This window comes from Papilio xuthus, unplaced genomic scaffold (genome assembly GCF_000836235.2).
Source record: "Papilio xuthus unplaced genomic scaffold, Pxut_1.1 DF828142.1, whole genome shotgun sequence".
NCBI lineage: Eukaryota > Metazoa > Arthropoda > Insecta > Lepidoptera > Papilionidae > Papilio > Papilio xuthus.
Window position 1 is genome coordinate 856,371 of NW_013530507.1, and position 18,963 is coordinate 875,333.

Consider the following 18,963-nt stretch of genomic DNA (forward strand, 5'->3'; position numbering starts at 1 on the left):
TTTACGTGCGATAAAAAGCGAATGCAATAAGGTCCAATTTCCCGTGCACTTGATTTACAATTAATCTACGCCTATCGTTATCTATAAGTGATGTTATTAAATGATAAAATATCAAAAGTTGCAGCTGAAGTAAAACTGGCAATAAATTCACTACAGAATTAAAATAATCAATTCTAGTTTATTAAGACAATAAAACAACATCACAGTGGAAAAGGAACCTAATATTATAGATGACGTGGAGATTATTGTTACTCTGCATTGGGGTATTTCCCTCGGCTTTGTGAACGAGGAAATTTATATGTATGTTTAGGAATGACATGCCTTTCAATATTTTTGTGGACTATAGATTTTAATACCGTTTCCATAACAGCATGCATTATTTACAAAATTTCGATATTTCTCTATAAATTTTGACATTTACACAATGTTTTTTTTTTAATCAACTTGTACAATGCTTGCAATAATCTTTGTTGTTAGGAAAATTAAAAAAAAATGACTACAGATTATCTTATATTATATGTTGTTTTTGCGCGCAAATTAATATTACTTTTGTCGACGTCTCTTAACGATAGGTAAGTAACAAATACAATTTTTTTAGACAACAACCGTTAAAGAATATGTCAAACAATTAATCGTTGCGATGAAAAGATATCAAAAGTTGATTGCAAATATAAAATTATGATAATTTTGTTTTCAATATACTTATTTATGCAATATTTTTATCAATTTTATTGTAAGATTAAGGTTTAATTTAATATACATTTGGGACTTTGTCTTTATTTGACTTATTTTATTACGTTACAAATGTAACACGGACTGAGGTTATCGCTCTTTGTTTCTACACATTCGATAAAACGGTAGAAGCATTAGTACAAGTTGGTTGTTGGATTTATTTTTAGTAATTAATTGAAGATAATATTATTAGAAAGAGAATATCACAGTAGCATTATTATACGTTTTTGTAAAAAAATGGCGACGTCGAAATTTATTTTTAATCATGGAATATACTGTAGCTATGTCGCTGTCTGTACAAAGAATGGTTGAATCGTATGCGGTCGGGGGAGTCGCATACCATACGAGTCCTGCGTTTTTATGTTGCCCTAGTACAATTAATACTTTTTCTCACAATTTACCGTAGCGTCTTAACACCTGTAACGTTGAGCTTACACTGTCGAAACTGCAACATTATTATTTCAATTTTCCAAGATGATTATGTTTTTGTGTGAGTGTTTTGACAATGGAAACCCACGTATTTATACCGATATGTTTGATTCTTTGGCTAGTAAAGTTATGGCAAGCCGTGGAAGTCGAAATCCGTGTATAGTTGTTCCACTCTTTGGTATACCTCGTCACAAGATTGTAGAGTTTGTGGCAGTATGGTCATCGCTTCAGTTAACCTATCCTCGGTACCGAAGATCTGAAAATGTGGGTTTGAATAAAGAACATTTTGCGAGCAAACGAGATCATGTAACTTTATCTCTCTCGCTCACTCAATAGTTTAGCGCTTTGGTCGGTCTTAAACCCTTTTTCTACTTAGCGAGTTGCGTGACTGGCCGTGGAAGGCGCTGCCTTTCTAGTGGAAATGTTACATACTAAAGATCAGTCTTTCCCAAAGTGGGCGATAACACCCCCTTGTGGGTGCTGCAGGCCTCAAGTTGCGGGTTATAGTAAAAGTTTCGTTTAGAATTCACCATTAATATACATATATAGGTCACAATAATTAATTAATTTAATTTGAAGTTATAGTGGTTTTTAAATATGTGAAAATATGAGGGCGTCAAAAAATATTTATTCTCAAAGTGGGCAGTAGACAAAATAAGTTTGGGAACCACTGCTATAGATGGAAAGCAGTCGAACGTAGCTAGTGGAAAAGGGGGCTAATCGACAACGCTGTTAATTATTATCACGATCAATTCTGAACATGGAAACAATGCTATTTGATTAAAGTATTATAAATTCATCTAATTGGAAACAAGAATGTAATTACAAACTTTATCTGACTTATTTTGCGCCCACTGAGCGTTTGGACTTGTGAAAAATAGTATAGATTACTACATTCGTTATTTGAAATCGTATTACGATATTGTTCTTTTCAATTTAAAACAAAGGAGTAAATGAGTTAACAAGGCGTACGGTCTATGTAAATAAAAGTACCAAGATAGAAACAGACGCGCGTTCATTATAAAACAATGCTGTACACTAACACAATAAATTACGAATGTACAATGCAGTGGAAAATGGTTAGCAATGTAAATGATTTTACCTTGATATGGACATTGATACTTTGTATTAAATTTTTATAGACTACTAGCTGTCGCCCGCGTTTCTGTCTATGCGGAATTAAAAAAAGCATATATGTTCTTTCAGACTATGTTCTACATCTATGCTAAATTACAGCTGGATCTGATCAGCCGTTCTGGAGATATCTTCAAACATTTACCCATTCATCCATGTAAACATTGCATTTATAATATTAAGTAATAGTTTTGCAAAACACAGCAGATATTACGAAATAGAAGTGTAATGTGTAATGTGAGTGTAAATGAGTTCAATACTATTTAACTGTGGGTTTCTAAGACCAAAATACCCATTTAAAACATATTGTTAACTCTGTTTTGTTAAAAATAATAATGATATGTTTTACACAGAGATTTTGGTCTCAGGAACCAACTGTTAGAATTATAGTAAAATATGTAAGAAATTCAAAGATATGTGTAAAGTCAACCAACCTGCACTTGGCCAGCGTGGTTGACTATGGCCTAATCACTGTTAACTTAGGGTAGGCTCCGAGCCCCTCGGTGGGGAAGTATAGTGAGCTGATGATGTCACATGTAACTTATTAAATGAATTTAGAAATTATAACTAAATAAGTCACAATCAGTAGAAAATAATTGATACATTAAATTTTATTATCCATATTTTTTTGATATCTGATAAAAAAGCTGTCATTTTAATGATAAAGAAAATTATTGCTTGTTATGTTAATGATATGTATTATAATAATTTTTTTATATCATTACAATGCATTTTCCTTTATATATTTTAAAAAGTAAGACTGAGTAGAATTTAGTTTTTAAAATAAATCAATCATAACCATATTTGCAATATCTATATATATAAAAGAAAGTCGTGTTAGTTACACTATTTATAACTCAAGAATGGTTTTACCGATATGGTTGAAAATTGGTGAGGAGGTAGCTTAGAGCCAGGAGACGCACATATGATACTATTTTTTCTTTTTTTTCGAATTTATGCCTTGAAGAGCTGCTTTTTATTTAACTTATCTATATATTAAGATTTTGTAAATATCCATGTGGAAGGAGTCGCAGGCGAGAGCTAGTTAATTATATATAATAAATTTGTAGCCAGTTATAAATACAACTTTGGTGGGTAAGGAATGGAATTTACTTAGCTGGAGCTGCGGTTATTCTGGCAGGAAATATAATCTACAGTCATAGAAAATTACATAAAAGAAAAAAATGACAAGACAGCAGTACCTTTATGATCTTATGGATCCTTTTAACATCATAATTTTAGCTAGTGAGCATTATAATTTATGTCAACCGTGGTATCTTTGTCAGTTTTTGTATTTAAAAAAAACTAACCTTTTTCAATAAGTCTGGTCTGGTGGGTAGTGCATGCATTGCCAGTGTTGCTGCTTTCCTGATATACCAAGGATGGAATTCAGCCAATGTCTCATTGTATGAACACTGGCATGTTGTACATGTGTTAACTGTATCATCCGAATCACTTAGACGCTTCAGAAATAATCTGATGAAATCTGAAAGTTGATATCTTTTAGTGATAATAATATACAAAGATCTTTGACCACAATTTAATCACAATTACAATAAGCATTTCATAGACTTAACAGAACATAGTTAAAAATGATACATTTTTTCATAAATCAAATTTCTTTGATATGAAAAAAAATATCTGATGGCAGTTTCTTTATTACTAATCTGAGATTTACACATACCTAATCCTCTATGTAATCGTAGCATTGTCCTTGAACCAGAAACAAAACCATTCTTTTCATGCAAGCAAGTCTCTTTTTCGTACTTCATCATTTTCTTGAAGGACTCGTAATAAATAGCATCGTCACCTTCTCTATGTTTTTCCATCACCTTTATTTTGCTCTTTACATCACTACTCACAAAAGAGAACACTGACCCGATCAAGTTTAAGAACCTAAATAAGGGACAAACAATTAAAATACAGAACATATGGATCACAAATAAACACATATTTTCTTACGCTCACTTCACAAGCTCATTGTATCCGTCAATATAAGCCTCTATCACTACATCGTCTTCTTCTTTTAGACTTCTTTGGAAGCTCTGATGAACGTAATGCAAATCTAAGGTATTTTCATTAGACATTTCTTTTAAAATCTACTTTTTTAAATGGTCTAAAATTGGGTTAACACCCTGTCCACAGTCTTTTTACTTTCAAACTGACACGACCATACTGTTCCGTTCCAATTGTGTTTGACATTGACATATGCTGATAGACTGATAACCTGATAACAGTAACAAGTTGTCTCAACGTCATCCAGTAGCAGTAAGTGGATGAAAAGGAACGTCGTAATAATAAAGAACTATAAAAGTAAAGTTTGGTAAAGTTTACTAAATTAAAACTATAAAAATATTTAGGTTTAAAGCTGAGTTCGATTTAAATTAAGAGTTATTGATTAAGATGGGTTAAATTTATGTACAATCAAATTATCAGCGCATGCTTTTCTGAAAAATATGACTTTTCAGCTCAATGTAGACAATGAAGTAGATGTAAAAGTTCATAATATTGATAGGCCTACTTACTACGTTTCATGTATAACATAAAATGCAACAGAATTTTTGCAAAAGAATTGTGTTTAATGATAATTTGCATGGAAAGGAACAAAAGTAAACGTCAAATATCAAACAAATATCAAATGTCAGCGTTAATTTAAGCTATCATCTGTCATCTGTCAATTTCCAGTGTTTGCAAGAAATAGAGGGTGGAAAAGTAATTTTTTTCTCCAAACAATTTTGTTGATAACACCTTCATGTCGTTTGTTTATCGAACAGCTCGCAATTGACGGGAAGTAAAGTGGCACTTATTGCAATAACATAAACGCTGGGTGGATACCACATTCCTCATTGGGTAAAATTTTGCGTTTTATTTTTAGTTGTCTAAGGAAATAGTTTATATGGTTTGGTATGCTTTTTAATAAATATATAATTAATCTCCTACATCAAACATTTTAGATGATAAAAATGGCAACTAATTCGAACTTGGTAAATAATGATGATGACTCGTTCATCATTTTGGGTACATCACCAGGGACAAGTCTGGATCTGAGGTGTAACGGTGTGGAAAACGGTGATGCATTAGACAAGAAGCAGATTGAAGATGCATTGAAGGATATACCCCCTGAAGCATCAATGGCTTTCAAGGCATACTTTCACATTGGTGACACAGTAAGTAAATGTGATTTTTCTGCTATTATTCTAATATTATAAAAGAACAAACAAGTAGGAATATTAGAAAATATGTAGATGCATTGCTGGCCTTTTAGAAAACAGTATAGATGCTTTCTAAAGGACCTTTAATCTGTTCAGTTCAGAAGTACCATTGAGAATGACCTTAAGAGCTATCTATATTGTATGTTATGTACGTAAAAGTAGTAAAAAAATATCAAGGAAGTAATTTATATACTATATGCTTAGGGAATATGTTGCAGGAGTAATATTGTAAAGAAAATTACAGTGATGGTAACTTTCATCAGACCATCCCAGAAAGGTCATAGTAGTACAGTAGTAGACTATATTTCAATAAATTTGACTGCAACTTAAATATTTATATTTATGTAGAAATGAGGTCAAATAGTAACATATTATTGTTCTTATCTATATACAAACAAAATATACATATGATAAGTTTCATGTTGACAAATGACTCATCAAAAATCTCTTTTGTGAATCTATTAAATGTATTTAATCAGCATCACATCATCAGCTCACTATACGTCCCCACCGAGGGGCTCGGAGCCTACCCTAAGTTAAGGGTGATTAAGCCATACTCCACCACCCTGGCCAAGTGCGGGTTGGTTGACTTCACACATATCATTGAATTACTTCTCAGATATGTGCAGGTTGCATAACGATGTTTTCCTTCACCGTAAGAACGTAATCAGCATATACTCTTAGTATTTTTATATTTTTATTGCTTTTAACCATCCATGTATGAAAAAAAATTACAACATATTTTAATCCTTTATATTCTATTTGAGAAATTTAATATTTTATGTATTTCAACTACCATTAAATTAGATTAAATGTTAATTATGAATGAATGATTTATAAATCAATCCATTGCTAAATCCATAGTGAGAACTAACCAAAAAGATCTATTGTGTATATTGTAAACTGATATATAAACACGGCGGCCCGTCGCTCAGCGTGAGCGTCGGGCCGCGTCCGCGAAATAATTCCCGCACCACTCATCCTGATGAAGGGCCCCCGATGGGCTCGAACTAGTCGGTGCCGCCACCGGACGAATATACGTGAGTGTTTAGCCGTGTTTATATATCAGTTTAGTATAATGTCTCATGAAAGTTTGAATAATTTAATGTGTATATTGTCTTTTTGTTTGCATTTCAATAACTGACAATCTGATAGTGATTTCAGATTAGAACAGCTGTGATTTTACACGTCCAAGGGACTTTACCGTATAACGGTAATTTCCTTCGTGCAGAACAATTTGTGTTCTATGTAAAGGGTATATGGACTTGTTTGCATTAACCTTTATGGACACGGGATGACTATATTTACTTATTTTACACAATTTCAGTGTAGTAAAGTTCTTGGGTAAAAGAGGTTTTTCATAAAGACATTGTACAAAATAGACTCGGTTATTTGTAAGGCCCTTCGTACATAAGGCTACCTAAATCTTCGATACTATGACATGACATGTAAATTCGCGTCGACGATTCAACTATACGAATCGCGCTCAACGCCATACATACGATACCAGAATAGAGAAATAGTATCGAAGATTTACGTAGTCTGTTGTCCGAAGGGTCTCTGAATATTGTTGTATGTAACAATTACTATATAAGAAATATTTACCATTGTCAACTTCAAAGAAATGCAGTTGATGACGTGGTTATTTGTTACTGTCGCTGTTAGTTTTTAAGTGTAGGTATTAAAGCGGTAAGTTCCCGTGGTTACACTAAATATAGGGTTATCAACGCCACCCTTTTCAAAAAAAATTATTTCTGAAAAAATAGTTCGATTTTTTTAAGTTAGAGTATAATTAATAGTAAAGTTATTAGTTCTAGTGTTTAATATATTTGATTTAACCGTGTATTCGCACTGTAGAAACAAAAGCTGAGAAACATATTTTATGAGAATATTTTGATGTAATAAAGTGTTTAAATCATTTATCTCTTGCATAAAATCGCGAAAAACAAATTGAATCAAGTTGACAAATATGATGATAAAATGATTAATTTATTTCATTGTTGACACAATCTTGACATTGAAAATGAAATTTATTGCCTTATAACTAAAGTTTATTATTCAATACCTTATAAATAACATTTAGCTACTCGAGATTCGACCGTAAAATAATTGTTAATACAAACAGAGCTTTAACAACTTTTGTTTTGTTTATTTTTAAACGAAGGACAAGTTTGCTTTTTTACTTTCTACTATTACGTTTGTTATGACATAATGTAACAAACATATAATAATATGAAAAAAAATAACATTGTCGGTTTGTTGGTAAAGAAATGTGAGGTGACAACCCTATATATTCCACAGTAGTAGTCGTTTCCTAGTGTAGTAATTCCTTTGCCACCGTTTACTTCTAAAAGTGCACATCTTTCAAATACGATACTTGCGATTGGCTAAATGTGCAGTGCGAACAGTAAACAAATTCTATTAATTGTTTTACTACAGCCCTCTCCAGGCAGTATGATGATTGCGAGCACAATAGTAACAGAAGACAGGAGTACAGAGGAGCTGCAGAAGCGGTTCGGTGAACTCCTGGACGAGAACCTGGTACTCAAAGAGACCCTGAAACAGAACAACGAGTCTCTGAAGGAACAGCTGGACTTAATATCCTCTTGTCAAGACGACATGTTAAACACACATAAGATACATAGAGAAAAGTTTGATGAAACTAAGAATTTAGTGAAAAAGGTAAGTGTAATAACATTCAAACTTTATAACGACTCGTGGCCTGCAAGCGCATGTCTGAAAGCTTGTAGCGTTTAAATTAGGTTCCGCGTAGCATCCCGAGCTATATTCCGAGCCGACATAAACTTTGGATGGCGCTATACTATTTTTAATGTGTTAAAGTTGTCTTTTTAACACTGTATTACAATTCTATCTAGGTGAACCTAAATGCTAGAACAATTTTAGTATTTTCCTTTATAGTTATTGGTTAAATATCGCTTACGTCTTAGAGCAACGAATAGGTTGACTTTATTGCAGTTACGTGAAGAAAACAAGATGTTGAAAGCGGACGCCATGCGGCTGTCGGGAAGCACGGGGGGCGGGGGGTCACAGCCGCGGTCCTTGCGGTCAGAGGGCAGGTCGGGGGCGTCATCGGGCGTGGAGTTCGTGACGTCACCTGATGACGACACAATCGATAAGCTGACAGCGCAACTCGAACTTGTCGAGAAGCAGAGGCGACAGGTGAGATTTTATTAATTTTTGTCTTGTGTCAATGTCCAATCGGATTGTTTATGTAATACTAGCTGTAGCCCGCGAATCCGTCGCGCGAAATAAAAATAATTAGTAGCCTATGTATTTCAGACTATGTCCTAGACCTTTACCAAATTTCAGCGAGATCCATGCAGGTGTTCTGGAGATATCTTCAAACAAACATCCAATCATCCAAACAGGCGCATTTATAAAATTAGTTAGATTGTTATCTCTTTTTATTCGCAGTGAGTGATAAGGATGACGATATGTTTTAGGAGCATTTTGTATAATTAAATTACTTTAGGTATGAATATTTTGCAGGTTATTGTAGAAAATGAAAAATTGACCTGGCAAAAGGAATCCTTAGAGCACATAGTTGACGCTACATCCAAAGAAAGAGACGAAATTAAAGAGAAATTAAAAAATATTGAGGTACGTAACATAACCTCTTCTTGAGACTTTTTTTTTTATTTTGATCATCAAGTTTATTTTATTAATGATTAAATGTTGTTTACATTTATATTAATTATTAAAATGTATCAAGTAAAATGCAATTACAGTTTACGGTTTTTCGTTGATAATAAAAACGAGTTTGACAACTTGAGCGGGAAATAAAATAAATACAAGTTTTTAATTACGTACTTTCATTACCTTGGTGATGTTCGATATTTGAAAAAATAAATTGAATTTTTAACGACGCGTGTTAAATTAAAAAAAAAATGCAAAAGTAAACGGTCAATTTATAACTCGGTAGCCTTTGCCCACAACTAGATGGTGTAGAATTAAAAAAAAATAGTAACCTATGTGTTCCAAACTATGTTCTATATGAATGCCAAATTTCAATGAGTTGTTGATCCGTTGAGACTTTCTGGAGATACCTTCTAACAAACATCCATACATCTGAACATTCGTATTTATATTAGTAATTTTCTTACTAGAATCGTTAGAAAAAAATAATAAAAAAAATATGTTAAAGTTGAAAATAACGCCATCTAGATTAATATTTGAGTAACTAATGTTTTTCCAGTTACAATTGTCTACAACAGAGAGCGATCATAGTGAAGAAATAAAAAAATTACATTTCATTATACAAGATTTGGAGAGACAACTCAAGTCTGTTACTGAAGTAAGTATTCTTCATACTAGCCGTTGCCCGTGACTCCGTATGCATGGAATTAAAAAAAAAACTAAATTAGTAGCCTATATGTTCTTTCGTACTAAGTTGTACATCTATGCCAAATTTCAGCATAATTTAACAAGTTTTAGACATACCTTTTAACATCCATCTAAACTTTCGCATTTATAATATAAGTAAGGTAGAAAAGTTTTTGAGATTAATTTTTTATGTTAAGGCCAAAGCGTCTTCAGACGACATCTCGGCCCGGGATAAAATGATACAACAATTGGAAGGTAAAATCTCCAGCCTACAGAACGAATTAAAAGTTGCACAGATTAAGATTTTAGATCTAGAAAATATTAAGGTAAGTTTTGTTACACACTAGCGCCATTTATACTATATATATCATTTATATTATAACTCAATTAGAGGAGATGCCTTCAAACAAACAAACAAACAAACACAAACACAAACACAAACACAACCACAAGCACAAACCCAAACCATCCATCCATCCATCCATGTTTGATTCTTGTTAAAATTTTAATTTATTATTCTTAGTAAATTTATAACAAACAATATAGTTAACGTCATTCCTTAGTTTCTGTGTTCGCTATATACAGACAAACATACTAATACTTTGTTTATATATAGTTAGAATTTACACAACACAAGTCGGCAGTATCGGAGACAGTCAGAATGTACAAGGAACAGATACAGGAACTTTCCACCAGACTGAAAGAAGCACAGACTACCGTAAGTTCTATTTTTTGACCAAGCATTATAGTAAACTAAAAAAAACTACTATATGTCAAACCTTAAACAAGAGAAACGCGGTATTTTTTGCTTGTTAAAGTTTCTCTTTCATCCAGGTTCGACTGTATTTAGAAATTACTATTGGTCTAGTTAAAAATAAAAATAATAATTAATAAAGGCAATAATAAAAGAGGTTCTCATTCATAAGAAAAAAAAAATTGTCTATGGTTCTATATTAAAAAGTATGTTACTCTATGGTGTTCCAGATGTTCCAGCCAGTGCGGCTGTCAGTCAGCTCCGAGTCTGACAGTTTGTCAGAGTTCGCGTCCTTCACCACCAATGTGAAGTTGTATGATAGAACTCTGAAGCATTTAGCCGACTTCGTGAACGCGCTCACTACAGGGTGAGTAATCTATACATATTAATAAAATTGGAATGTCTGTATGTAATTTATAGAAAAAAATTGTAAACATGATGTATTTGTTGCTAACGAAAAACTATTTTTATAAATTTTTTGTCTGTATGTCTGTCTGCAAGGCTCCGTTTCGTTCCGGGTAATCTTTGGAACAGCTAGACCGATTTTGACAGGAAGATAGTGATGGACGTGTGCATGTTATGGGCTATTTTTTTAATTTCTGCGGTGACGAAGTCGCGGGCGACCGCTAGTTGTTTTTTTTTTGGATATTACATAGACACACCACTTTAATATATAAGCCATTGTGACGTCAGTTGCTTCGTGAAAATAGGGTCTAAACATTTAACTTCCTGCTTAGGTTGTCGGATAGTCTAGTGCAGACTTTAGGCACAGTGGCGAGTCTGTACGACTACAAGCTAGAGCGAGCCTCCGTCGACAGGTTCAAGTCCGGCCTCGCCGAGGTGAAGCAGCAACTGGAGAGACAACATAGTTACACCCTTAATAATATGTAAGTGAAATCAGCGAAAAAAGTCTTATTCGATTTTTATAATCCGCATGAAATTCCATTCATTTTGTTGCATAGAAAAACTTTATTTTGTTTTTTATATTGCGTGAAACTCTCAATTGAAAATGTCTAAATTCAAATGTCAACGAAGACCTTCGCCATTGGCTGAGAATTACCGTTACCATGGCAACCATCCAACTGCAATTGGCTTGTAATTTTTGTCCCTCTCTCGCATAACTTATTTTGCAATTTACTAATATACTAAGTTAAATGGCTTGAAAATATATAGCCTATAATGTGTAGTAATTATAGGGCTTTTTATTACAAAAAGAAATATTAAAAAATAAGCTGTGATTGCTACGATAATGTAGGATTATAAAGCAATGTGTTTTAACGCCATATTACTTTAGTATATATGTTTGAAAACTGTATGATAATGTTTGTAGAGGCAAACTGCGCGGTATGCTGTCAATCTTCGAAGGCATATTTAAGGATTACAACGAGCTCTTAAAGAAGACGCTCACCAAGACTGAAAACGTGAGTATACTTTGTTACGTTCCAGTATTCTTTATCTTAGACTATCCGCGACTCCGCGATTAAGGAAATCTTAATAACTAGCCTATGTGTTTATCCAGACTATGTTTTATATCTTGTCAAATTTCACTATGACTCGTTAAGCCATTTTGGAGATACATAGTAACTAATCTATTCATACATTCGCATTTATAATATTAGTAATACATTTACAAGATTTTGTAGTGTTTTTAAATATTATGTACGGATTAAAAGAGAGGCAAATAATGACTCTTGTTTTCTGTATTTTATGATTTTTTAAGCGAATTTGTTACATCGAACTGATTTTGTACAATGCCTTTTTTTACATCGCGCGTTTTTTAGTTGTCTTCAAAACGTGTATGTGTACGATGAGCGAGAACCTTTATATTTATGATCCAGCAAAGTGCCAGTACGAATAGCGCTGGCAGCAGCAGCGGCAGTGTGGAGGCTCTGACGTCAGCGCTGGTGGCGCGCGGGCGCGAGCTGCAGCAGCTGCAGACTGAGGTGCAGCAGCTGCGGGCGCGACACGACGACGCGGAGCTGCTGCGCGCGCAGCTGCTGCAGTACAAGTGAGCATCTACATGTATAAATGTTTTCAAATATGTTTGCGGCTCTCTGTACGAGTCGACATGACCTTGAACCGCCAATATATTTGAAAAGAATAATACACTGACAGTTGGTTTCTTAGACTAGAATCTCAGTAGAAGACATATCGTCATCCTTGTCATTATCTTTGACAAAATAGAGATAGTTATACTAAATCGATACTAAGGTACTTTACTACCATTAAAGGATCCTGAGTGTGGCAGTCTTTTTGTGGCCTTCTTAGTCTTTCAATGGCTACGTACATCTTTCGCAGGAGTGACTTCGAGGCGGAGAGAGAAGCCCGTGCAAAGATGGCGAGCGAAAAGGACGATGTTGTGACGGACTTCCGGACCTCACAGAAACGCAACCAAGAATTGGAGAAGCAGGTATGCTGGCAACCCTTTGACTGACCTTTATACACAGACAGGTTATAAACCGTGGTATTATGTGCCTATTTGATTTCCGCCATTTTGGTGTTGCGGTTGGTAACGTCGGTCAGGAATCGAACTAAGATATAGAATTAACTGTAACTATGTAACGTCAAATGGCGCGTTTAAGTTTAAACGTAGCAGATGTCACTTCCAAGCAATGACTTATCCATGTATAGAGACTAGCTGTCGCCCGCGATTCCGTCCGCGTGTTTGTCTAAAAAAAAAATTAGGAGTGGACTATCCTTAACATTTAGGGGGATGAAAAATAGATGTTGGCCGATTCTAAGACCTATTCAATATGCTCACAAAATTTCATGAGAATCGGTCAAGCCGTTTCGGAGGAGTATGGGAAAATTGTGACACGAGAATTTTATATGTAAGATGAGTGGCTAGGTACCTCATTAATATTTAGTTTATTCTATTTTCTTATTAGTATAATAGTTTTCAAATATATTTCTGGCTCAGAACGTCAAACGAGTCGCTGTACATAACATAATTAGGGATAAGGAGGCGTAAGTTTAGCGTAGCAGGTGACCTTGAACCGTCAAAAAGATTGAAACGGGCTACTATTAGTAATTTTTTAACAGCTAGACGAAGTTCGTAAGCTGAGTCCAGGTATCTTCCGCACTGTGACCAGCAAGAAGACCACTCCGAGCTCCAGCCCCACCGCAGCCGGCACGACCAGGACCACTACTGGCAATGTGGTGAGTGTTGAATTACTACATTTGTTGCATAATTTAGTGAGTTTTATTACTCGTCGTCTTTTTTTATTTATATCACTTGGTGAAAAGGTTAAAAAAGTTTTATTTTTTATTTATTTTATATTCTGATCTTATGTAAAATTTATTTTATAATTTTTTTTAAGTGTCCTCCGAATACGTTTATACAACGTATGCGTTTAGTGTTTCAAAATTCTGTTATAATTTTGCCAACATTGTTATAAATATTATGAAAACATTAGATATAAATAAAATTCAAACAAAGGTTCGCAAAAAGAAGAAGCTGTCAACGGAGACGGGGGCGGGGGCGGAAGCGGGGGCGGTATCGGGGGCGGGGGCGAGCAACGGGGCGGAGACTCCGGTCACTCCGCCCCCGCAGCGGTACACGTGCCCCGTCTGCGATCAGACATTCAAGACTCTTATATTCCTGCAGCAACATGTCGACTCTTGTTTGCTTTGAAGCTCTGACACACTTATAATCGTACTAAGGGCGATCCTTAGTGTAGATTTTTCATGCTAGGGATTGATTAAAGAACGAATTTGCTTGACCGATTAAAAACTTTGAATGTGGTAGTTAAATGCATTTTTCACTGACGATTGCTATTTTTTTATTATTGCATTTACTTATATAATATTCACTTATATTTGTTTTTTTACATAGCTTTTATTAATTGTTTTGTTTATTGATACAAGTTTATTTGTACAGTTGTGAATAATAATAATAATAATGATTTATTTAAACCAAAGTACACATAAATATATACATAAGTTGTTGGAGCATCCTTTTAAGTATATAATACCTGTGACAGAATGCTCCGTTCTTCCGTACCATACATTTTTATTTTTATTTTTACAATACGATATACCTTACAAATAAACAAAAAGAAATGACAAGCAATTTGGGTAGTTAGAAAGAGAACACCATTAATTGAAACGTGTTCTCTTTCTAACTACCCAAATTGCTTGTCATTTCTTTTCAGTGAATAGTTCAGTGAATATAAAATAAAATAGATTTTGTATTCCATACTAATATTATAAAGAGGGAAGTTTTGTATCTTTGTATGTAACTAATAAACTCAAAAACTACTGAACTCAATAAAACTACTGATTTCAATAATTATTTTCCATTAGAAAGTTACATTATCGCTGAGTAACATGGACTATGTTTCTAGATTTTTTTATTAAAATCTAGTCATGTAATCTTAATAATTTGTGTTTAAAAACGATAGTCTTAACATAATTTGTTTTTAAAACTACAAAAAGGAGGAAGTTTTTAATTCGTCTGTATGTTTTTTTTGTCTTAAAAATTATTTATGTTTCGAATTTTGATTTATAATATGGAGTATTTATGTGTTTTTGAATTATTTATTTCTTGTTATATATTTAGTTTTATCATTTTAATTACAAATTTAACTTATTTCTTTTATAAAATAGGTGTTTTTAATGTTATTAAAATTGTTTAAGAAATATTGTTATTTTATATTCGTTAGAAAACTACCCATGAAAGAAAATATTAGGTGAGGTACTACATAAAATTAGTATGTTTTTGTTGTTGGTTTTTTTTTATGTGTACCAATAGCTACTAAATATATAACAAAATTAGAGTATATAAGTAAATAAGTTAGGCAAATATTAAATTTAACAGTTACTATATTTGAAAAAAAAAACTTCGTTCGTAAGAAATGTATGTACTTTATGATTTGTGTGCATGACTGTACAAACAAGGAATATTTAATTTTGTATTTTGTTAATACGTACTCTTGCATGTCAAGTTTTTTTTTAATTTATACTCGTGTGTGATTGGGAATAATAATTGTAATACACATATCGCATGATTATTAAAAAAAAATGAGTTTTGTGACCTTTTTTTATATTTAAAATATTTAACATGCCAGTGTGTCTTCAACTTAACCCGGAAACAGCCGAAATCGTACGAAAATAGTATTGTCTCTTTCACTCTTTTAAAAGATATAGAGATAACGATATTTTTGATAGGGCTGTTTCGATGATATGAACCCAAGAGCGTTGTGTTGTGTGACTAACTTTAGATATTGTGTTTTTGTTTTTTCTTATATTTTTTCATTATTTAATTCCAGATGTACACCTGCCCTAAGTGCATGACGTTTTCAAGCGATCAGTATAAAGTTATGGAGGATCATTTCGACTTCTGTTTAGACGACTTCTAACTCAAGTAAGTAGTACAAAAACGATCATTCGTTAATTACTCAGTAAAGACCCTTAGTGCAGATTTAGAATGAAATCTACATTAAGTGTTTCCACTAAATAACAGTATGGAAGCAAAAAAAAAGATATATCATCATCAGCTCACTATACGTCACCAGTGAGGGGCTCGGAGCCTACCCTAAGTTAGTGGTGACTAGGCCATAGTCAACCACGCTAGCCCAGTACAGGTTGACTTCACACATATCTTTGAATTTCTTCACCGACAGCACGTTAGGATTTCAAATATAATTAAATCAAATAATGTCTAATTTTAAATAAAATTTTCAGATTAGTATAACGCTGGTGCCATCATTTTAAAAGATTAAATTACGATCATCTTTTTATAAGCAATCGTCTCCTTTTAGTCAAGATTAGTTACCCATTACGTACTTTCCTAAACAAATTTGTATGTAGCAATATTTTTCTACATAATAAATCTATTATTAGGAATATATGAAATTTATATATGTACAGTACTAGATAATAAATTTATACAGGTCATAACCCAAATATATAAATATAAAAGCTATTGTAAATTCTTGGTTGCAGTTAACTATTTGTATTTTTATACAAGAAAAATATTTTATTAACAAGCTCATAAACAATCGAAAATTCATAGATTACTTATTTCCGTCCGGTCTGCAACAAATAGTCTTTGAATTTTTTCATCTTTGACCTTTTATTTTCCCGCGCAAATATCCGAGCTGTCTGATTAATTTTTAATACAAAACTGTGTTGCAAGTTGTCTAACATAAATGCATTAATCTTACATGATTCTTTTATCGGCATATTTCATATAAGATATGAATTAAAAAAGTTTTTTGATCAATAAATTCTCGTGCCATGTGATATCTTTAATATAGTTCTATGCATAGACTTATATCTCGAGATGGAGCGTTTGGAGCATAAAAGTGATACGAATTCGGAGGCCCTGCGGGGTAGACAACATGCATTCGCTCCGACGCGATTCCATATCGAACTTCAAAACTATGTAAGACCGAATATAACTTTCGATAATTCACGTGACTGTCGCGCGTCTTTTTTATACATTTTTGAAGTTCGCTATGGAATGTCTTAGGAAATGCACTTTGTCTAGCCCCACTGAGAGGCCTTTTTGTGGTAAATTTCCCCAGTGTTGTCCTCTACAATACAAAATATGTATAAAAAATAGAGTGTAAAAATTGGTCGTGAAATTTTTTAAAACAGTAATTAATAATTTTACAACATATTATATTATGATAAGTATGTTTTAACAATAATGAACATTTTAACAAATATAGTATATTTTCCTCTTAATTTTTTGTACTTTTTATATTACATTTTCCCGAATTCGGGAAAATTTTCATTATACTGGTAAACATTTGCGACACTAATGACATTTCGAAAATCGTCACATTTTCAAACGTCAAAGTTGTATGAAACGTTCCATCTAGAGGTCATATATCTATGTTTCTATATATAAAACATTTCATTAGAATAGATTATAAATAAAAATGTTATTCCACGAAATGTATATAAAATTATGTCATGTGATTTGTATTTTAGCGTTGGCCATAGATTTGGAGACGTTAAGCCATTGTTATACCTGTTTACCCTATTTAGATTGGGTTCGTGATACATTTTCATATGAGATTGAAAGTATACGATTATCGAGTGCTTGAAAAAGACTGGTTTGGTTATGTTTTTAATATTAGTTTGACGTATTTCTCAATAGTGAAATAAAATTTTGATTTTTTTTGACAGTGCATTATTTAATGTACTATAATTTTTATAATCTATATATATCTATAATTGTGTCGATGGATTTTACATTATTTGGGGGTTTATTGGAAGTTAAATTTAAAATATATCTGTTAAGACATTCCTGCCCTAATAAGCAATGTCATTCTGTCTGTTACCACGCACACCAATTTTATTAAATGTCTCTCCAATTTGTAACATAAGAATGTTAGAAATTTAACGAATAAAAGTATGTTTTACGACACTTGTGTTTTATTTCAAACTTGCATCAAATATTCCAGAATACAAGAAAAATTTGACAGCTGTCAAAATTTTATCATAGATTCCACTTTATGACATGTAAGTCTGAATTACGAAAAGTTTCATCTTGTACAAAAAGGAAAAGTAAATGGTGAAAATTATTAGCCTACATTTCATATAACTCTACTGTAAGTACGTAGTAAGTGTACATAATCTTGCATCTAAAATATATAAATTTATTTATTTACATCCTTATTTCTACGAATACATAGTCTGAATTGGACCTAAGATTTTGAGGTTATTTTTTCATCTAAGAATTTGTTACGTAATTCTTCGATGGATTCATCCGGTATATATGTAAACTACATATTAGCTTCGTACGTCACTTGTGATTATTATTATGTAAACTCAGACACGTATTCAAATACACGTAACAAGTATACGTAGAAGATTATTAATTATTAAACTGATACTTCTACTTTGCATCTGTTTATGTATCACATTTAAAAGTATTTGAATTTATCATAATAATAGAGTACGTAACATAATAATGTTGCCGTAAACACGTCTATATCGTGCACAGTTTATGACAATTCAAATGTTTATAACCCACTCTACTAAATACATTTTACAAGTATGGAAATTTATTTCTTTTTCATATTTTCAAATTAATCCAAATAGCAATGCATATTTAACATTATACTTGCATTGTGTGTCTGATCTATTTTTTATGATTAATTTAGTTTTTATTTGAAAACTGGCAACCCATAAATGACCTCTAAATATTAGGCTAGCTATCTTTTGCAGCTTGTATGCGTTCTTGAAATATTCTAATTATTATGTTGGATTTTTGGGATATAAGGATAATTAGTAATAAACAGTAATCATTTTCAAAATGTAATATATTTCGTGGAACCCGTAGCGTTTCTTAGCTGTTTTATATAAAATTTATACAAATAGAATAATATTTCACTAATTCAA

The 18,963-nt window shown here is 32.6% G+C and overlaps 2 protein-coding genes across 4 annotated transcripts; one reads left to right on the forward strand and one right to left on the reverse strand.

Moving 5' to 3' along the window:
• Positions 1–1,050: 1,050 nt before the first annotated feature.
• Positions 1,051–4,475, reverse strand: LOC106114469 (ceramide-1-phosphate transfer protein). The gene is made up of 4 exons (XM_013307702.1): positions 4,264–4,475; positions 3,980–4,191; positions 3,606–3,781; positions 1,051–1,417 (listed from the first exon to the last, which is right to left on the reverse strand). The coding sequence occupies exons 1-4, from the start codon at positions 4,380–4,382 to the stop codon at positions 1,289–1,291; spliced, it is 636 nt and encodes a 211-aa protein (XP_013163156.1). The 5' UTR covers positions 4,383–4,475; the 3' UTR covers positions 1,051–1,288.
• Positions 4,476–4,949: 474 nt separating this feature from the next.
• Positions 4,950–17,743, forward strand: key (NF-kappa-B essential modulator kenny). Of its 3 annotated transcripts, XM_013307635.1 has the most exons (16): positions 4,950–5,145; positions 5,250–5,462; positions 7,947–8,189; positions 8,484–8,687; positions 9,018–9,128; positions 9,724–9,822; positions 10,049–10,177; positions 10,468–10,569; positions 10,836–10,972; positions 11,343–11,492; positions 11,936–12,026; positions 12,444–12,613; positions 12,904–13,015; positions 13,648–13,764; positions 15,876–15,970; positions 16,291–17,743. In XM_013307635.1, exons 2-15 carry the CDS (start codon positions 5,250–5,252, stop codon positions 15,963–15,965), a joined length of 1,968 nt encoding a protein of 655 aa, XP_013163089.1. In that variant the 5' UTR covers positions 4,950–5,145; the 3' UTR covers positions 15,966–15,970; positions 16,291–17,743. The 3 variants fall into 3 exon arrangements, with proteins under 3 accessions (XP_013163089.1, XP_013163090.1, XP_013163086.1); XM_013307636.1 differs by lacking the exon at positions 16,291–17,743 and having other exon boundaries at positions 15,876–16,136; XM_013307632.1 differs by lacking the exons at positions 15,876–15,970; positions 16,291–17,743 and adding an exon at positions 14,045–14,356.
• Positions 17,744–18,963: the final 1,220 nt, after the last annotated feature.

Excerpts from the sequence above, each read along its gene's own strand:
- LOC106114469 (XM_013307702.1), bottom strand. The coding sequence starts at position 4,382 with ATGTCTAATGAAAATACCTTAGATTTGCATTACGTTCATCAGAGCTTC. Across the intron at positions 3,782-3,979 it reads ACGATTACATAGAGGATTAG|ATTTCATCAGATTATTTCTG; the intron begins GTATGTGTAAAT and ends ATCAACTTTCAG. Across the intron at positions 1,418-3,605 it reads GACCAGACTTATTGAAAAAG|ATCTTCGGTACCGAGGATAG; the intron begins GTTAGTTTTTTT and ends CCACATTTTCAG.
- key (XM_013307632.1), top strand. The coding sequence starts at position 5,250 with ATGATAAAAATGGCAACTAATTCGAACTTGGTAAATAATGATGATGAC. Across the intron at positions 5,463-7,946 it reads ACTTTCACATTGGTGACACA|CCCTCTCCAGGCAGTATGAT; the intron begins GTAAGTAAATGT and ends GTTTTACTACAG. Across the intron at positions 8,190-8,483 it reads CTAAGAATTTAGTGAAAAAG|TTACGTGAAGAAAACAAGAT; the intron begins GTAAGTGTAATA and ends ACTTTATTGCAG.